Below are 20030 nucleotides of genomic sequence, written 5' to 3' on the forward strand. Positions count from 1 at the left end.
GGTGAGCGTCCTAGAAACAGCAGGTGATGCTGTGCTTTGAAGCCCCAACTGTTGGGACTTCAAAGTGCAACATGGAGATTGTTTGAAAGGTCTTTTACAAACAGCCCCATGCTGCTCTTTGAATGTCCCAAACCCAGATGTTTAAATAGCAACATGTTTTCAAAAGGGCTTTTAAATAGCCCAGCACTGTATTTTGGCTTTGTCACAGCAGGGGGACAGGTAGATACAGCCAACTGAGCAGGGTAGAACTCTCCGCTCACCACCAGCTGATGTGTTGAGGGTTCAAGCCTGCAGGGGTCTGCTTCACCAGCACATTCCCTGATGATGGCATAGAATGACAGGGTTAGAAAAAACCTACTGTTAATCATTTGCAGCAGTTTGGATTTGTCAAAGGCTTTGTCTCTGCATGCCCTGTGCGGTAACGGGCACAATTTTTTTTTTTTTTAAGTTACAAAAGTGTAGCTTCCTGATTATCGTTCTTTGTTGAATCATTAGAAACTGAAACCACGTAAGAAACTGCATGGTGGAGAATTCAAAAGCAGAGCATGCTTTGAGTTGAGTGTAGCTAGTTCCTGAAAATGTGGGAATGGAAATCTTTAGAAATCTGACAGGTATTTGCATTGTTGTGAGAAAGATGAGATTTCCAGAAGTAAAGGCAAGATTCCCCTTGCCAGAAACAGTATAAAATTGTCCTTAAAGGCAAAGGGAAATTGTGAGGTTTCAAGGTGAAGTTTCTGAGAATTGGCAATATGGAAATGCAACAAAACCTGTTCTTTTATTGCAGAATGAATAAACTAATTGTTGACTCCCTTCAGAGCACAATAGCTGAAGGAATCTGTGTTCTTATTTGCTGTGACTATTCCAATGCTGCCTTTACATCAGGGCCAGCCCTACCTTTGGCTATTCCCCTCCCTTGAATGGCAGAGCTGAGTGTGCCAACCAGCATATCATTAACCCCCTAAAGAAACCTACTGCTAACCTGCATTCCACTGTCTTTTGCTCTAGAGCTTGGAGCTGCCACTTCAGCAGCAGCATTCAGGTGGTGCTTGTGTGGCTGTGTTGCTCTCCTGACTTCCCAACACTGTGCATAATGGCCACTTACAGGGAAGGAGGGTGAGTGGGTGGCAAGGCAGCAGGGAGCTTGGCAGGTACAGGCCTGGTGGCAGAGCGAATCTGATGCTCCTGCTACCAGGCCCGCACTGTGCCGAACTCTCTGCTGCCTTGGTCCACCCACTCTCTCCCAGTTGGACCGTCAGGAAAGCAACACAGCCACACCTGCCCTGCCCTGCCCGCTACTGCTGCTGATCAGCAGTGGAGCAGGCCATATTTGCTGGAAGCTCCACATCTTTTCCTAGCACTTAGCCCCCAGGTCCTGATTTGAGGTGTTACATGTGTTCCACCCTCCTCCCAAGTAGCTTCACATGCAGCTAGCTCGGTGTTCCTCAAACTTGGGTCTCAAACTGTTTTTGGACTACAACTCCCATCACCCCTAGCTAGCAGGACCAGTGGTCAGGGATAATGGGAATTGTAGTTCCAAAACAACTGGAGGCCCAAGTTTGGGAGATCTGAACTAGCTGGACTTTCTTTCTTTTCTGCCCTTGTAAACCTGGGGGTGGGGGATAAAGGAAGACCCAAGGGCCAGCCAAGAACCCAAGCAGTCCTGGGGCCAGATTGTTAGGGTCCTCAGGGCCATTAGTGGTGCAGAGATCTGCTGAGGGATCCCACTCTTTCTCCTCCTTCTCCTCACCTTGTCCTTGGTCTGGGGCCATCCCTGCAATTCTCAAGCTCCCTTGAGTCACTGTTGTCCTATCCCTGAACCTCCTTAGAGAGGCCTTAATTTGAGAACTCTGGTTCTAGAGCAATGGATCAAAAAACCTGCCATAAGCTCTCATTAATCAACATGTACAAGGCAGCAGGATCTAGCCTGAAAATGGCGTCCTTTCACTCACGCAAGTGAAATCAAGCACAAAGATAAAAGCATGCCACGGTCGATTGACATACCTTTGGTTTCAGAAACTACACCAAGGCAAGACAAACATGAAATTCATTTCTAAATGCGTTTCTTAAACAGCTGTGGAAAGACATGAGCCAAGTGTACAAGACAAAGCAGGAAAATGGAAAGATCCCACTGTGATGATGCCTTTGCAGATGTGAACTAGTAAAGCATTAAAGGGATGGGGCTTATTTCAGGGTGTCCAGAACCATCAGCAAAATGGAAAAGAAAGTGACTGTGAGCAATATTCATATGATATTTAACAGTCACCCCTTTCCATTTCAAGCCCTCTTGCACAAGCAAGTGACCCACCAAGGTTGAATTTCACCAAGTAGTACTTATGTTTGATGCATATTCTGCAGCTGGTCCAAACAATCCAGGATCGGTTAATAAACTCAGCTAATTAACTGCCCCATGAGAATCACAGATATTGGCTTTCCTCCCCATTCACATCTGTGTAGCAGAATCCAGCCTAGAAATTTATCTTCACTGAACACATACAGTTCCACCTCTAAGACGCATCCGATTCACAATCAGCCCTAGCCAGTATGATAAATGATGGGAGTTAACATATGGAAGGTCCCAAGTTAGCCACCCCTGGTCTAGACATAGCTTTCAGCCTATTCATATGACCCAGCTTCTATTATAATAATATGAAGCAAAGATCACCAGTGTTGAAGCAATGATTCTTCAACATCAACTTCATTGAACTGGTCATGTTGTGCAGATGCCTGATGATCGTCTTCCAAAGCAACTGCAGGGGTACCTCGGGTAAAAAACTTAATTTGTTCCAGAGGTCCGTTCTTAACCTGAAACTGTTCTTAACTTTAGCTAATGGGGCCTCCTGCTGCCGCCGCACCGCAACACCACAATTTCTGATCTCATCCTGAAGCAAAGTACTTAACCCAAGGTACTATTTCTGGGTGAGTGGAGTCTGTAACCTGAAGCGTATATAACCTGAAGCGTATGTAACCCGAGGTTGCCACTGTACTCTATTCCAAACTTAAAAATGGAAAGCGTAATGCTGGTGGTCAACAAAAGAGGTTTAAAGACTGTCTCAAGGCAAATCTAAAAAAATGTAGTATAAACACTGACAACTGGGAAACACTGGCCTGCAAGCTCTACAGTTGGAGAACAGCCTTTACCAAAGGTGCCATGGGCTTTGAAGACACTCGAACTCAAGACGCAAGGGAGAAACGTGCTAAGAGGAAGGCACACTTGGCAAATCCACACTGTGATCAACTCCCACCCAGAAACAAATGTCCCCACTGTGGAAGGACATGTGGATCCAGAACTGGCCTCCACAGTCACTTACGGACTCATTGTTAAAACCGTGTTTATGGAAGACAATCTTACTCGCCTACGAGTGATCGCCAGAGAAGAAGAAGAAGAAGAAGAAGAAGAAGAAGAAGAAGAAGAAGAAGAAGAAGAAGAAGAAGAAGAAGAAGAAGAAGAATGTGAACTGCCCTGAGAACCACGGATGAAGGGTGGTATACAAATTTAATTAATAATAATGACAAGCTGGGTATTTTAGCTGCAGAATCAGGCCATATAACAAAGCAGGTAGCCTCCACTGGGTCCACAGATGAAGAGGGCAACTTTTCAGGCACTGGAGCTCCACCAGACCACAGGAATGGCTTGGGCACATTGACTATCTGGGTTGCTTTTGTTATTTTAGCAGATTGGTAAACTTACTGCCACCCATTTACTAAATATGCTGCTAAATACACACAAGCCAGGGTGCTAGGAAGTCTGGGAAAGTATCAACAAGATGAAAGATACAGAGAAAGAATCAGAAATTGTAAATTTGATGGTGCTGCATGATGTCTTTGTTTCTCTATAGTCTCTTTTGGCATCACTAGGATACATTGTTCTTTAGCACTTTGTGATGGGGCACTTAATTTGTGAATACTTCGTTCTCTTGCTCATGAGGAGGATCTAGAAAGCTTCACTGGAGCTTGGCCACTTATTGGCCTTGATCTCCAAATGGTATAAATGTGTATGGAGTAATTGTGAGCTGGGACTGGCTATATTTGCTCCATATAATTTCCCTTTGCATGGTGTGGGGAGTGGGAGTAAGGGTGAGATGTATCATCTTTCTTACCCACCAACTCACCCATCTGATGCATTTGCCCTGCCCTGCATAGGAGGCTTCCTGGGAGCCTCATGGAAAACACTTTGAGGCTCCAAAATACATCAGTGTAGAAGCTATCAATATCTAATCATATACACATATACCGTAGTTACACCTTAACTTTCTCAGTGGGGTTCTTGTTGTTTGACTCTTAACAAGCACCTGTTTTTAGTTTGTAAGCAGCTTAACAGAGTAATGCTGCATTTCTTGAAATTCAAGATCTAGCACATTTCAGGTTATTTTGCAATGATTTATGGTTTTCTTAAATTATGCATGCCAGTGCAGTAAACAAGTGCCAGTTTTTCAGAAAGACCAGTCTTGGTTTTTTAGAGAAAGGGCTTCACTTATTTGCCCTGGCAGAAAGGGTTGTTAATGCATGGCATTTAGGCCAATGTCTCAGATTGGGGGTCTGAATAGTTGTGCCTTCAGCCATGACTACATATTAAGAGGCATATAAATGGCTTCATGCACCTTGAAACAAAGGTGCAACTCCAAATATCACACCACTGCCTTAGAGAAAGGGAGTGCAGAACTTTTTTCCACTTTCGTTTGTGGGCAGGGCTGGATACAAACATGGATAAAGCGTGACTGTTATATTGCTGACATCTCCTTGTGTTTGTGTGAAACAATAGAGAATGCTTTTACTTTTAGCATATGTTGTTTAGTCGTTTAGTCGTGTCCGACTCTTCGTGACCCCATGGACCATAGCACGCCAGGCACTCCTGTCTTGCACTGCCTCCCGCAGTTTGGTCAAACTCATGTTCGTAGCTTCGAGAACACTGTCCAACCATCTCGTCCTCTGTCGTCCCCTTCTCCTAGTGCCCTCAATCTTTCCCAACATCAGGGTCTTTTCCAAGGATTCTTCTCTTCTCATGAGGTGGCCAAAGTATTGGAGCCTCAGCTTCACGATCTGTCCTTCCAGGGAGCACTCAGGGCTGATTTCCTTAAGAATGGATAGGTTTGATCTTCTTGCAGTCCATGGGACTCTCAAGAGTCTCCTCCAGCACCATAATTCAAAAGCATCAATTCTTCGGCGATCAGCCTTCTTTATGGTCCAGCTCTCACTTCCATACATCACTACTGGGAAAACCATAGCTTTAACTATACGGACCTTTGTCGGCAAGGTGATGTCTCTGCTTTTTAAGATGCTGTCTAGGTTTGTCATTGCTTTTCTCCCAAGAAGCAGGCGTCTTTTAATTTCGTGACTGCTGTCACCATCTGCAGTGATCAAGGAGCCCAAAAAGGTGAAATCTCTCACTGCCTCCATTTCTTCCCCTTCTATTTGCCAGGAGGTGATGGGACCAGTGGCCATGATCTTGGTTTTTTTGATGTTGAGCTTCAGACCATATTTTGCGCTCTCCTCTTTCACCCTCATTAAAAGGTTCTTTAATTCCTCCTCGCTTTCTGCCATCAAGGTTGTGTCATCTGCATATCTGAGGTTGTTGATATTTCTTCCGGCAATCTTAATTCCGGCTTGGGATTCATCTAGTCCAGCCTTTCGCATGATGAATTCTGCATATAAGTTAAATAAGCAGGGAGACAATATACAACCTTGTCGTACTCCTTTCCCAATTTTGAACCAATCAGTTGTTCCATATCCAGTTCTAACTGTAGCTTCTTGTCCCACATAGAGATTTCTCAGGAGACAGATGAGGTGATCAGGCACTCCCATTTCTTTAAGAACTTGCCATAGTTTGCTGTGGTCGACACAGTCAAAGGCTTTTGCATAGTCAATGAAGCAGAAGTAGACGTTTTTCTGGAACTCTCTAGCTTTCTCCATAATCCAGCGCATGTTTGCTATTTGGTCTCTGGTTCCTCTGCCCTTTCGAAATCCAGCTTGCACTTCTGGGAGTTCTCGGTCCACATACTGCCTAAGCCTGCCTTGTAGAATTTTAAGCATAACCTTGCTAGCGTGTGAAATGAGCGCAATTGTGCGGTAGTTGGAGCATTCTTTGGCACTGCCCTTCTTTGGAATTGGGATGTAGACTGATCTTCTCCAATCCTCTGGCCATTGCTGAGTTTTCCAAACTTGCTGGCATATTGGGTGTAGCACCTTAACAGCATCATCTTTTAAAATTTTAAATAGTTCAGCTGGAATATCATCACTTCCACTGGCCTTGTTATTAGCAGTGCTTTCTAAGGCCCATTTGACTTCACTCTCCAAGATATCTGGCTCAAGGTCAGCAACCACACTACCTGGGGTGTACGAGACCTCCATATCTTTCTGGTATAACTCCTCTGTGTATTCTTGCCACCTCTTCTTGATGTCTTCTGCTTCTGTTAGGTCCTTACCACTTTTGTCCTTGATTATGGTAATCTTTGTACGAAATGTTCCTTTCATGTCTCCAATTTTCTTGAACAGATCTCTGGTTTTCCCCATTCTATTGTTTTCCTCTATTTCTTTGCATTGCTCATTTAAGAAGACCCTCTTGTCTCTCCTTGCTGTTTTTTGGAAATCTGCATTCAGTTTCCTGTATCTTTCCCTATCTCCCTTGCATTTTGCTTGCCTCCTCTCCTCCGCTATTTGTAAGGCCTCGTTGGACAGCCATTTTGCTTTCTTGCATTTCCTTTTCCTTGGGATGGTTTTCGTTGCTGCCTCCTGTATAATGTTACGAGCCTCCATCCATAGTTCTTCAGGCACTCTGTCCACCAAATCTAAATCCTTAAACCTGTTCCTCACTTCCACTGTGTATTCATAAGGGATTTGATTCAGATTGTATCTTACTGGCCCAGTGGTTTTTCCTACTTTCTTCAGTTTAAGCTGGAATTTTGCTATAAGAAGCTGATGATCTGAGTTACAGTCAGCTCCAGGTCTTGTTTTTGCTGACTGTATAGAGCTTCTCCATCTTTGGCTGCAGAGAATATAATCAATCTGATTTCGATGCTGCCCATTTGGTGATATCCATGTGTAGAGTCGTCTCTTGTGTTGTTGGAAGAGAGTGTTTGTGATGACCAGCTGGTTCTCTTGACAGAACTCTATTAGCCTTTGCCCTGCTTCATTTTGAACTCCAAGGCCAAACTTGCCAGTTGTTCCTTTTATCTCTTGATTCCCTACTTTAGCATTCCAATCCCCTGTAATGAGAAGAACATCCTTCTTTGGTGTAATTTCTAGAAGGTGTTGTAGGTCTTCATAGAATTGGTCAATTTCACTTTCTTCAGCTCCGGTAGTTGGTGCATAAACTTGGATTACTGTGATGTTAAAAGGTCTGCCTTGGATTCGTATCGAGATCATTCTGTCATTTTTGAGATTGCATCCCATTACAGCTTTTGCCACTCTTTTGTTGACTATGAGGGCCACTCCATTTCTACTACGGGATTCTTGCCCACAGTAGTAGATATGATAGTCACCCGAACTGAATTCGCCCATTCCCTTCCATTTTAGTTCACTGATGCCCAGGATGTCGATATTTATTCTTGTCATCTCATTTTTGACCACATCCAGCTTACCTCCACTCATGGTTCTTACATTCCAGGTTCCTATGCAATATTTTTCTTTACAGCATCGGACTTTCCTTTCGCTTCCAGGCATATCCGCAACTGAGCGTCCTTTCGGCTTTGGCCCAGCCGCTTCATCAGCTCTGAATCTACTTGTACTTGTCCTCCGCTCTTCCTCAGTAGCATGTTGGACGCCTTCCGACCTGAGGGGCTCATCTTCCAGCGTCATAACTTTTATATGCCTGTTGTCTTTGTCCATGGAGTTTTCTTGGCAGGGATACTGGAGTGGCTTGCCAGTTCCTTCTCCAGGTGGATCACGTTTAGTCAAAACTCTCCACTATGACCTGTCCACCTTGGGTGGCCCTGCATGGCATTGCTCATAGCTTCTCTGAGTTATTCAAGCCCCTTCGCCATGACAAGGCATTGATCCATGAAGGCATGAAAGCATATAGGACAGGTATGTAAAAATACTTCCTGTGCTATGATGTTAAATAACAGGAAGGCCTAGATGCACAGTTTTGAATGCCGGGTGGGAAGCAATTATCCACATAAGCAAAGTGTCTTGTTGAGAATGGGGTTCAGCTAAAATTTGATGCATCAGAATGATGTGTGCTGGATGTGGCACCATAAGACAGACAGCAAACAGCTGCAAAAGCATGCTGCCTAATGAAAGAAATGCTTCTGATTTAATTCAGACATGGGGCAGAGGGAAGTACGTGCTTATCTTTTTAATCAAGAACTCCATTAAAACAAACATTACCATCTTCAGAGAAGCTTTATGGGAACAGCTGCACTTGTTCAGGTTGTAACACAAAACAAGTTAAATGCCACCAAGCCTGCACACCTGTTGTCTGTATTCTGACAATTGCTTGACATCCCCCCGGCTTGGTTTTTTTTTTGCTTTTCCTGTTTTGCAGTCCCAGCAGACAACAAAAACAGGAGCCTTCTCACCCCCCAGGTGCTGTTTTGGCTTGTTGTGCTACACAACTGGTGTCACCAACCTTTTTGGGCCCATGGGTAGGGTTACCAGACGTCCCTGGTTTCCAGGAACAGTCCCTGGATTTGCAAATCTGTCCCCGGACAACTCCAGATTTGCAAACATGCCCCAGGAAACGTGGCAGTGGCAGCCTCAGCAGCCCGGAGCCCACCTGGAAGAGAAGTTGGCTCTGGTTGGCTTCGGGAGCTGGTCACTGCTCGCTGCCGTGGCACCCACCCTTTTTCCTCGCTGGAAGTCCCCATATGATGTGTTGCTCCAGGCTGCTGACTGCCGCTGCTCCTGCCAATGCCAAAGGGGAACCGGGGACGTCCGGCGGTACAGATCTCCTGCCCTCTTTGTTTTGACTGATCCCGGGGGAGGCTAGGGAGTCGTGGCCGGCTGGCCATTGCCCAGTTTTTAAAAACTCTGCGCATTTATGTTTCCAGGGTGCGAAAGAAGGGCTTTGCACCTTTATACAATATGCATGTGTGCTTGGGCCCAGGGTCTTTTGGCTCACCATCCCCACTACTGACTCCCTGTTGCTACTCAGCTTCAAAAAAGAAAAAGGGGGGGAGTGTCCCCGGATTCATTGAAAAAAATCTGGTAACAATACCCATTTGGATTTTTGAGTGAGTGCTGTGCACTCAGTAGGATTCAGTCGGATTCAGTAAAATTAATCTGAGCTTTGAAAAGCACATAGAGTAAAATGGGAAGTGGGAAAGAACAGCACTTTTCTTATTTCCTTCTTCAACATTTCATATCTTCTCCAAGGGGGCAGGGAGTATCAGCATTGTATTCAGAACATAAGGAGAGCCCTGCAGGATCAGTTCAATGGCCCATCTAGTCCAGCATCCTGTTCTCAAAGTGGCTACCCAGATGTCTGCAGGAAACCCATGAGCAAGACTTCAACACAAGAACACTCTCCACCACCACTTCATGACCAGGGCATGGGGGCTCAGAGGTTTCAAACACACAAGGGGAAGACTTCAAGGGCACCATGTTGGTGATTTCTGTGTTACAAGTTGGGGAAGACTCCCATTGTCCTTGAGTGTGCATACACACAAGACGGGCAGACATAAGCATGGGCAAATGTCAATCCTCTTTTGCAGAGAGCATAGTCCGGCAGAGAGGAGTGACAAGCCAACTTCTGAATGAGTCAGAGAAAGAAGCCAAATACCATTAATCACTCTGAGTTAACACCCACACACAACTTATATATGATATTGACATATCTGCTTTTTGCGCTGCGCCTGAACCTCCGCCTATGTACTGTACACAGAAGAGTGTCAAGTGACCAATAAATAAATAAAATATAAGCAGGGCTTCTGGAGAACAGGGTTCATTTGTATATTGGTGCCATCAGATTATGGACAGCCGTTTTGAAACAATCCCCTGGAGGTCTGTTTGTGGGAATGCTACGCAGAAATTAGTCCACACAAATTTGTTTGCTCATGGGATCCAGTAGTAATCTAGTAACCTGTTCACAGACACACCCAGGAAGCCCTGCGGTCCCCATCCCAATCGTTACGTTGGAAGATTGCCCTAAAGCCCACAGCAAAAAGCATCCAAACTCTTCATAAACTAGGAGTGTGGAAGAATATTCAAACTTTGCCTTGCTTTTCTATTACATGGTTTCAAAGGAAAACAAAACCAGCTAAGCCAGACCCTTCCTTTCTGGTCTACTGGCAAATCATGTCCAACTTCATGTTTTGCAATATGTCCCTCTCTCTTCCCCCATCACTTTTCCTGGTGATTTTTTAAAAAATATTTTAGACTAAAGTTGCACCCGCAAGTGGAATCATTTGATCACATTAAGGGCCAGCTGCATTAATATTCAACTGCATGGTGTACATATGCAGCTCTCTGCTTTGCAAATAGATTCCCCTACCTTGATCCTAAACACACACTATCATAAATGCAGCAAACTAGCCACGCAGAAGCCACACAGCTCGTACTAAGCAGGCAGGTGTTTCCTTGGGGGTGTGATGAATGGTGTGGTTTTGTCTTACATGGTTTTATCTCATGCATGTTTTATAAAAGCTTCCTGGCTTGTCATTGTTTCTGGCTCCCAGCCTTTGCCTATACTATACTATAGTATTTTAGTATGGACTGTATACCAATATGATTAATGTCTGCTTAATTTGTATGATTTACATACATCTCCTGTGAAAAGGAATGCCAGAGAGAAATGCTAAAGAGATCGTATCTTTTATTGGTCTAAACTGCAATCAGTACAGGAAGAGGCAAACACAGAATTAAAAGTATTTTGTTTCTAGACAATGATCTAAGTGAAATAACTAACTATGTTAGTATTTTTTGTATTTCATCTCTGATTTCTTTCGCATCATCCTCTGCTTACTTTCTCTTTCTTTTCCTTTTTTACTTTCTTTTTTCGATTCTTCTTTTTTATATCTCTTTTGCGTCACCAATCAGTGTTTGTATTATATGTAACCTTTTAATCAATTAAGAATTATTTAAAAAAGTATTTTGTTTCTAGAAAATGATCTAAGCAAAATAACTAAGAAACACCCATTGTCCCCATATGTGTCCAAGAACAAGGGCTGGATTATATGTAGCAATCACGTAGAGCTGTCCTCAAAGCTCTATCCATTGCAGCTAGCAAAGAGTTTGATACACCTAGATTAGCAGAGGTTGACCCACTAATGTGCATCACAAAGGCACATTCTCATATCAGATTACATAACAGCTGTCCCCTAAAATCTTGCACGTTTTTATACCCAGGAAGCGAACATTTGCATAAATGTGTGGGTGTGGATTTCTCTTTGCACAGGGGGCTTGTTTAAATCAGCTGGAGTTGGAGGGCCTATCCAGAAATGGGTATGGCAGCCTTTCCTTCTCTGAACATACCTGCATCACCATTTGCAGAAGGAACAGTCTGTACAGTCGGGATTGTGACAGGTCCATTCTTAAGGTTGTCAGGAGGTTCAGATGAAACCTGGAGATCAGACTGAAGGTTAGTCATTGAAACTGCTTGGTCACAAACCTTGTACAATTTTGAACACTGCAGTAATAAACCCTGACTTGGTGAAGAAGAAGAAGAAGAAGAAGAAGAAGAAGAAGAAGAAGAGTTTGGATTTGATATCCTGCTTTATCACTACCCGAAGGAGTCTCAAAGCGGCTAACATTCTCCTTTCCCTTCCTCCCTCACAACAAACACTCTGTGAGGTGAGTGGGGCTGAGAGAAGTGAGAAGTGTGACTAGCCCAAGGTCACCCAGCAGCTGCATCTGGAGGAGCGGAGACGCAAACCCGGTTCCCCAGATAATGAGTCTACCGCTCTTAACCACTACACCACGCTGGTTAAGAAGAGAGTGGTTCATTATTGCCTTGGGCTTGTGCATTCCCTCTTTTCTCTCCCTATTCCCATCATGCCCTTTACATCAGAACTGGGCAAACTATATTTTGCTCAAACCACTTTTCCAGGCTCGGGTGTGTAACAACAAACCATGGATTGCCATTAAACTAGAAGTCTCGTAAAGAATGAGAAAGTGTGAGTAGAGGAAGGAAGCCTAAGATGTGCAAGCCTGAAAAAATTCTGGGCACTGGAGTTCCCCCTCAACGAGTTACAATTCCTGGCAACTCTTAACAAATTACAGTGGAACCTTGGTTCTCGAACAGCTTAGTTGACAAACAATTTGGCTCCTGAATGCCAAAAACCCAGAAATGTTCCTGTTTTCAAACATTTTTTGGAAGCCGGATGTTAGACACAGCTTCCACTTGAGTGTAGAAAGCTCCTGCAGCCAATCGGAAGCAGCACCTTGGTTTTCGAACGTTTCGGGAGTCAAATGGACTTCTGGAATGGATTACGTTCGAGAACCTAGGTACCACTGTACAATGCCCAGAGTGCTTTGAGGGAAAGAATGTGCTTCAAATGTGCTTTAAATGTACAGTATAGTGTGTATGCATCCTGGGAGATGTATGGGTAGAGGAGACTCAGCTGTGGAATTCTTAAATTTACTTTTGTACTTGGATCACTCCCATTTGTATTTGGGTATTTTGACAAACAAATAGCATGGGAGACTTGACCCTACTGAGCCACAAAGCTTTGTCTATCCCTGGTTACCTAATCATCATTTAGCTAGAGATCCACCCTGTTCACTGCTGCCCTTCACTGTCCTTGGTTGATGTATCCCATCCCTACCACCATCCTGGAGCTGTTTCCTTACATGTGCCGTTTTTTATAGGTAGAAGCATCCATCCAGGCATGCACATAACCCTGCAATTTCCCAACACAGGACAAAATTCAAATGCTGCATAGCTGGGTCCCTATCTCTATGTCTCTAAATACAGACTTCATTTCTTTCAGCCCAGCAAGTGTAGTGGGGGGCTGCCAAAAACACAGCTTGTGCATTTTCAATACAATTTGGCCAGCCTAGACAAAGCAGGACAAAGAAATCTATGGATTCTTACCTTTGAATATGCTGTTATGTAAACAGGTTCATCATCTTCAGGTTCCCTTTGCATGGACATTGTGTTTCCCATGGTGGATGCTGTGTTTGAGAAAATACAGAATTTAGGAAACATGGGGTTGACTGAGCAGGCTTTAGTCACACTTCAGAGCAGGGATGTATTATTATCAGGACCCTATGGGGGTGTGAGAGACACTAAACTTTAGTTCATATTCTCGCATACATCACCACTTCTCTGAGTAGTTGAGAAGTTTCAGATGCATCTGTTTGCCCAGTTTTAAATTACCTTTGGAAGGGGGTTACTGGAGGCTTAGTGGCCTCAGGCAGTATTTACATGTATTAACAAATGTACTGGCAGGTGGAAGCACAGCTTAACTTACAAATACTCCACCGGACAGTGAAAGTCATAGAACCATAGGTTCACAGAATTGTAGGTCTGGAAGGGACCCAAAGGGGCATCTATTCTACCCCTGTGCAATCCACTGCACCCACACAGGACCTCTTGAGCGAGGCAGGCCACCCCTCGAGATGATGTTAGCTTACAGAGCCCAAACTCAGCTCTGCCTCAGCACCTATTTCAAAGTGTAGTCTTGCTCTTTTCACACACAAACGCCTAGATCACAACATCCTTAGCTGGGGTGGGGAAGGTGTTGCCCTTCCCCTTTGAAAAACTACAGACGCTTTCTCAATAAGCAATTGTTTAACAATTTTAGTCCCGTGGAATCAACATCACATGAAAATCCCTAGCCATTAATCTGCAGTTCCCCTAACAATAAATGCCCCATGAAGGAAGTCTCCAGCAGTACTCCTGACACCATTAACCCTATCCTGCTTCTCATGTGGTGGAGACAAGGTGTGACACCTCTGCCCTCCATCATGCAAATTATGTTCACAGCATAAGGAATAAGGAGAGTCCTGGTGAATCAGGCCAAATGCTCATCTTGCCCAGCATCCTGTTCTCACAGGGACCAACCAGATGCCTATGAGAAGCCTGCAAGGAGGACTAGAGCCAGGCAAAATCCCTTGAGGATGTGCAGAGCAGGGCTGGTACATGGGCATGTGGCCTGGAAAGCCCCAATAGCTGGACAGGACAGGAGGACTGAGGTTTCTCACTCCTAATGTACAGCATGTGTTTTTACCAATGGCATAGAATGCTGCCTTATGACATTGGTATGTCTAACTCAATACTGCCTACACTGACTGAATCTTTCCTAGCCTGACCCAGAAATTCCACAGGCTGAACCTGGGACTTGTTGGAGCCTAGCTGTTATAGCATTATGAAAATGCAAAGAAAGAAAGATAGCACCCAATAAATCAAATCAAACTACTCACTAAAAATGAAGCGAACAAGATAGACATGGTGTGGTCCCTTAAAAGGTGCAGTGAAAGTGTTAAGCAGATCTCACTTGGGAGGGATTTCCGCAATAATTAAAGTCAGGCAGGAAAGTTTAATACCCACACCAAGCTGTCCACTTTTATATTTTAATTTGCACTGCCTTTGCACATGATTGGGGCAGACCTACATGCAAAAGTGTGAGTCTGCCACCATTGAGTATCATCCACTTTGATTGATTGATGATTGATTGATTGATTGATCAAGTTTATTTATATGATGCTTTTCCACAGTGAATGGTGCCCAAAGGGGCTTATAGCAATAATTCAAATCATAAAAATACAGAGCATTGGAAATACAAATATAAAAATGCAGAACATGTCAGTAAATTCAAGAATGACAAAAATCAACAATTGGGCAAACGCAGAGTAAATTCAATACTGGGGGAAAAAAGCCACAACCAAAATCTAGTGCATAACATTACAAAGCAAACAAGAGTTAGTCAGCAGCCCAAAGTTTGCTTAGCAATGGACAACCCTTCATGATGTATGCAATATCTAACACAATGTAAAAGGCAGGAAGTTCTGTCACCAAATTCAGGAATATGGAGTTTGGATCATGAGCCTAGAAGCCATTAGCCTTAGGTGCCAACCTGCCTATGACAAAAGATACGGGTGGGGGAAAATGTGGAACATGTGAAATATGTCAGACACGTGACTTATTGCTAAGCAAATATCCGGCTGCACAGCCAGCAATGGCACTCAGTAAACGGATGCTACTGCCTGTATACACACCTGGGGGGAAAGAAGGGTTGGCAACCTGTAGAAATGCTCGTTTGGCATTCCTGCAATTGTCTTGCTGCTCCCAGGAAATGTGTGCCAAGTGGTGCCCACCACGAATCTGGAGGGCAAAGTTTTCTATCTGTCTCTTCTCTGTTGAAAGCAATATCTCTGCTTCAGAGCCTACCGCTAAGGGAAGGGACTGGGATTAGTCACTCGGAGTAAACAAGAACCACCCTTGAACAATTCAGACAGGTGCCCAGCTGAGCTCACGTCCTATTTGAAGCCTCTGCGATTTCTGCTTGGCCTTGAAGGCAAGCCTCCAGATTGCTCATTCCCTGTGCTGAATTCTCCTAACAGGGGAAAGTCACACATTGGACTCCACAGGCAAACAGGTCCTGGGAACTTTGAAAGGGGGAAAGTGGATCAGGGGAGGGTGATTTGGAGCAGAAAATCGGCTGGCAGTGGAAAGGGTTAAGCAACCCCTCTTCACCTGCCACATCTCCAGTCAAGCCTCCTTTTCTTCAGAAAAATCAAGGATCAGGGCTTGATAACATAATAATGTTCATTGCCCCTTATTGTCTCTGTTTCTTGCTTGCTTGTATGCAGGGTTTACTTGGGTGACCAGTGTAATGTGCAAGTCAGAATACTGTGGGCACTTCCAAACTGTTGCTATTTTCAGATGGGATTCAATCATTACTGGCAAATTCAGGTTGTACAAAGATTTGATGATCTCGTGCAACAAACCTGCCTCCCCCCAATCATATATGAAAAATATGAAAAATGATGGGGAAACACACTGTAAAGTGTGGACAACATTTACTCAACACAAATCAGGGTGAACGCTCAGTAAACAGGTAATCTGGAAGTGCCATGTGTCACGAACATTGCTGCTGCAATGCTCTGGAATTTCCTGGCCTATTCACAACACTGCAGATTCATAAAGCTTGCAAACAGGGTCAGCGCCAGGCAATTGCTGAAATGCCCTCTAGTAGAATTCACCATGCATCACTGGGGCCCAATGGCTGGCTTACCTCGCAGAGGCAGCACTTTGATGTAGGGAGCGAGGTGCCAATTTAATCTCCCATAATGCATCTGATTCAGTGTTGTGCCGTGACTTTGTGAGACATCAGATAGTAGATTGTTACCCAGTGATAGGGTAAGGCCTGACCTAGCTAGGCAATGTGATCTGTCATTTTATTTTCCCACAATGCCCTGGGAGCAACACTACACCAGAGGTAGTAAATGGGCAACTGGAGCGCTGGCTGCTGGTGCTACCCATGGCTGCTAATCTGAGCCGGAGGAGAGAAGGAAAAGGAAATTTGCAGCCAGTTGTAACATGGGAATTGGTTCCAAACGTGGCATACTTAGCTAACATATTTATATAATTCATGAGAATGCACTACATTCCTCCACAGAGCCTACCTTTCCCACGAAGCCCTCCAGTCCTTTTCAATGAAAGAAATCAAATCAAATCTGAATTCAGGGTTGATTTGTGCATTACAATACACTGGCAAGAGGAGATGTGCAAAACCATTTGTGCACCCTCTGTCAACACTTCTGAGTATTGTGCAAAGGGTGAAGTGTGCAAGCTGCATTCTCTTGCCGACAGCATAATGCTCAAGTTGTGCAAACTCCAAAAGTGTGAAAAGGGGTGTGTCCGAGGTTCCTATCCCTGTCTCATTATAAAGCGTGGAACATCTCGCAATCTGGACTCACTCTATTTGAAATCTCTCTCTCTCTCTCTCTCTCTCTCTGTCTGCCTCAGTTTCCTTTTATAAAATGGGAACGATAGTAATTGTCAGGGGATTGTTGCAGCTACTCCCGAGTAAAGACGCTCCAGTCCGTTCTGTCTTTAAGGGTTTAATTGTGCATACTATTTACAGTGCAGAGATGGCAGAAAACATGACCTCCTAGTCACTCGCAGAATCCAGCAATGGATCACATCAATATCCCACTGATAGGCAGTGTGATGTGGCAGCTAGAGTGTTGGAATTGACTTGGAGAATCCTAGGCTTGACTCTCAGTTCGCAGAGTGACCCCTGAGCCCATCACCCTCCTAATCTGCCTCACGGGGTTGTTGTGAGAAGAAGAAGAAGAAGAAGAGTTTGGATTTGATATCCCGCTTTATCACTACCCGAAGGAATCTCAAAGCAGCTAACATTCTACTTTCCCTTCCTCTCCCACAACAAACACTCTGTGAGGTGAGTAGGGCTGAGAGACTTCAGAGAAGTGTGACTAGCCCAAGGTCACCCAGCAGCTGCATGTGGAGGAGCGGAGACGCAAACCTGGTTCCCCAGATTACGAGTCTACCACTCTTAACCACTGCACCACACTGGCCTGCCCTAAGCTAAAGCATTGCCGCTTAGGGTCCTCTGCGACGTTGTAAGGGACCCTTAAACACACCTCTTGACTTTTATCCATCTTCCTTCTGCGACCCTTAAGAAATCTGAGATTACTCGTGCAGTTGAGCTGGCCTTATCCCCTATCAGAGATCTGATTTCAACAAGGGGAGGAGGAATGATTCTACTCTCAGGCAGAAGCAAGAAGGAACAGCACACACACACACACACACACACACACACACACACAGCCATGTTGACAGGCAAACAAAACAACACTGTTTCGCAGCTCGAGAAACTGGCAAAATCCCATACGAAGGGCCATCCTTCAGCTTTCTAAATGCCTTTGGGGCAGGGGAGAGAGGAGGAGGAGGAGGAAATGTTCCAAGCCTGAAAGCTCTGAGAATATCACAGCAACAAATAGAAAAGGACAGCTTACCCTGGATACTTTTCCGCCAAGACCCTGGCACTGCTGCGTAGCTCTCTCTCGGAGCTGTTCAGGCAGAGGTGCTGCAGTTTACAAAAGTCCTTCCCAGAGGCCAACAGGTGCCTTGCTGTGCCTTGGGCAATCTTCCATACAAAATAGTGCAAACACTGGGTTAGCCACATATGGAGAGGGTGGAGTCCCTGCTCAAGTATTTTTTTGCTTCCTGCCTTCCAGGGCCACCCAAACCTGTTCAGTTACAAGCTCCCTTTTCTGGAGTTGATGATGCCTGTTAACTCCGTATGAGTAAAATGAAAGTCTGGGCAGTCAGGTATCATGCACTCCTTGTACTCTGAATGCAACTTAAGGAGGTGTTTGTGCAAAGGTAAATCACACCAAGTTCCTTTTTTTAAATAAGATTTTTTTATTGATTTCCACAAGCTTTACAAATTTACTTAAATTTCAAAATATGTTTTTTCTAATATTTTGACTTCCCACTCTGTGATGTTTTTATCCCCACCTTATACCTACTGCTTTATATAACGTGTTTTTATCTAATACAATCATCCTCTATTTCACTTATTGTTTTCACCCCACTGCTCATAATTCGAACCTTGTCCACATTTCATTTGACAGTAGCAGCTCTTCAAACAGTCCAAAAAGGGACTCCTTTCCATGAACAGTTCATCTCTTTTATCTCTTTTTTTTTGCTGTCAATTTCTCCGTTTCCACATAGTCCATTAACTTTTGAAGCCATTCCTCCTTGGTTGGTACTTCTCATTCTTTCCATTCCTGCGTGTACAGGATTCTGGCTGCTGTTATTGCTTACGTAAATAGTTTAACCATCTTTATTGGAACCTGCGTCCCTATTATCCCTAGGAGGAAAGCTTCAGGACTTTTGAGAATAACCAATTTGAACATTTTGTATGTAAATCACACTGAGTTCCATGTCCATAAGATAAAGGTGGAAAGGGCAAAAGGGAAGCAGGTTAAGGGTTACACACACACACACACACACACACACACACACAGGGTATTGCCTGAGTCCCAAGGGAGACTCATGGAGAGCCACATTTGGCCTACAGCGTTGGAGTTAGCAAACTTTTCAGCAGGGTCCCTCGGACCTTGGGGGGGGGGGGAGAGCCAGATTATATATTTTTTTTGGGGGGGATGAACAAATTCCTATGCCCCACAAATAACCCAGAGATGCATTTTAAATAAAAGGACACATTCTACTCTTGTAAAAACACACTGTCCGTAGGCCGGATTTAGAAGGCGATTGGGCCGGATTCGGTCCCCTGGCCTTAGTTTGCCTACCCATGGTTTTGGCCATCCTGGATCTCCAGGAATTATTAGGAATAATGAGCAATGTTTTCATAGGCAAACCAGTGTAATAAACCATTATCTTTATAAAGGGCAATAACTAGCGTTTCTTGTACACTTCAAGTTATAAATAACAATGGACACTGAAGATCAGCAAAGATTACAATCACAGAACTGTTTTTGTTTCTTCCCTCCCCCCCCCCTTTGGCATTGCAAAATAAATATTTAGATGCGACAAATTTCCTGTATTCATTATTTTTGCTGAATCTTCATCTACTGTACCATATATCTTGGGAAGTGGTTTATTTGTTCACTACGAATTTGGACAGCTCTTAAGGCATTGTAACCAAATTTTCCATGATGGTTCCTGAGATCAAGGAGCGGCTTGTTTGGATACAATTGCCCACCATTTTGAATCAAGATGGCGGACCAAACCTTTCAAAACTGCTCTGAGCAATTCTGGGTACAATACTGCCAGCATGTGATAACTGGCGACCATTCTTCTGGAAAGGCGGCATCCACAAAGAATCGGCTACATGCATCTTTAACGTGGGCTAAAAGCTTAGAATCATAGAATCATAGAATCATAGAGTTGGAAGAGACCACAAGGGCCATCCAGTCCAACCCCCTGCCAAGCAGGAAACACCATCAAAGCATTCCTGACAGATGGCTGTCAAGCCTCTGCTTAAAGACCTCCAAAGAAGGAGACTCCACCACACTCCTTGGCAGCAAATTCCACTGCCGAACAGCTCTTACTGTCAGGAAGTTCTTCCTAATGTTTAGGTGGAATTTTCTTTCTTGTAGTTTGAATCCATTGCTCCGTGTCCGCTTCTCTGGAGCAGCAGAAAACAACCTTTCTCCCT

The 20030-nt window shown here is 44.3% G+C and overlaps 1 protein-coding gene across 4 annotated transcripts in view; it reads right to left on the bottom strand.

Moving 5' to 3' along the window:
* BCAS1 (brain enriched myelin associated protein 1) overlaps positions 1–18044 on the bottom strand; it is a 59218-nt gene extending 41174 nt beyond the window's left edge. Inside the window, exons 1-3 of one of the 4 annotated variants that reach the window (XM_035123177.2) lie at positions 17860–18044; positions 12968–13047; positions 11407–11494 (exon numbers count right to left, since the gene is read on the bottom strand). In XM_035123177.2, coding sequence (XP_034979068.2) covers positions 11407–11494; positions 12968–13039 — 160 coding nt within the window. In that variant the 5' untranslated portion in view covers positions 13040–13047; positions 17860–18044. The remainder of the gene's footprint in view (positions 1–11406; positions 11495–12967; positions 13048–17859) is intronic. The other 3 variants (XM_035123175.2, XM_035123174.2, XM_035123176.2) reach the window with 3 other exon arrangements.
* Positions 18045–20030: the final 1986 nt, after the last annotated feature.

The sequence above is a fragment of the Zootoca vivipara genome, chromosome 7, assembly GCF_963506605.1.
Source record: "Zootoca vivipara chromosome 7, rZooViv1.1, whole genome shotgun sequence".
Taxonomy (NCBI): Eukaryota; Metazoa; Chordata; class Lepidosauria; order Squamata; family Lacertidae; genus Zootoca; species Zootoca vivipara.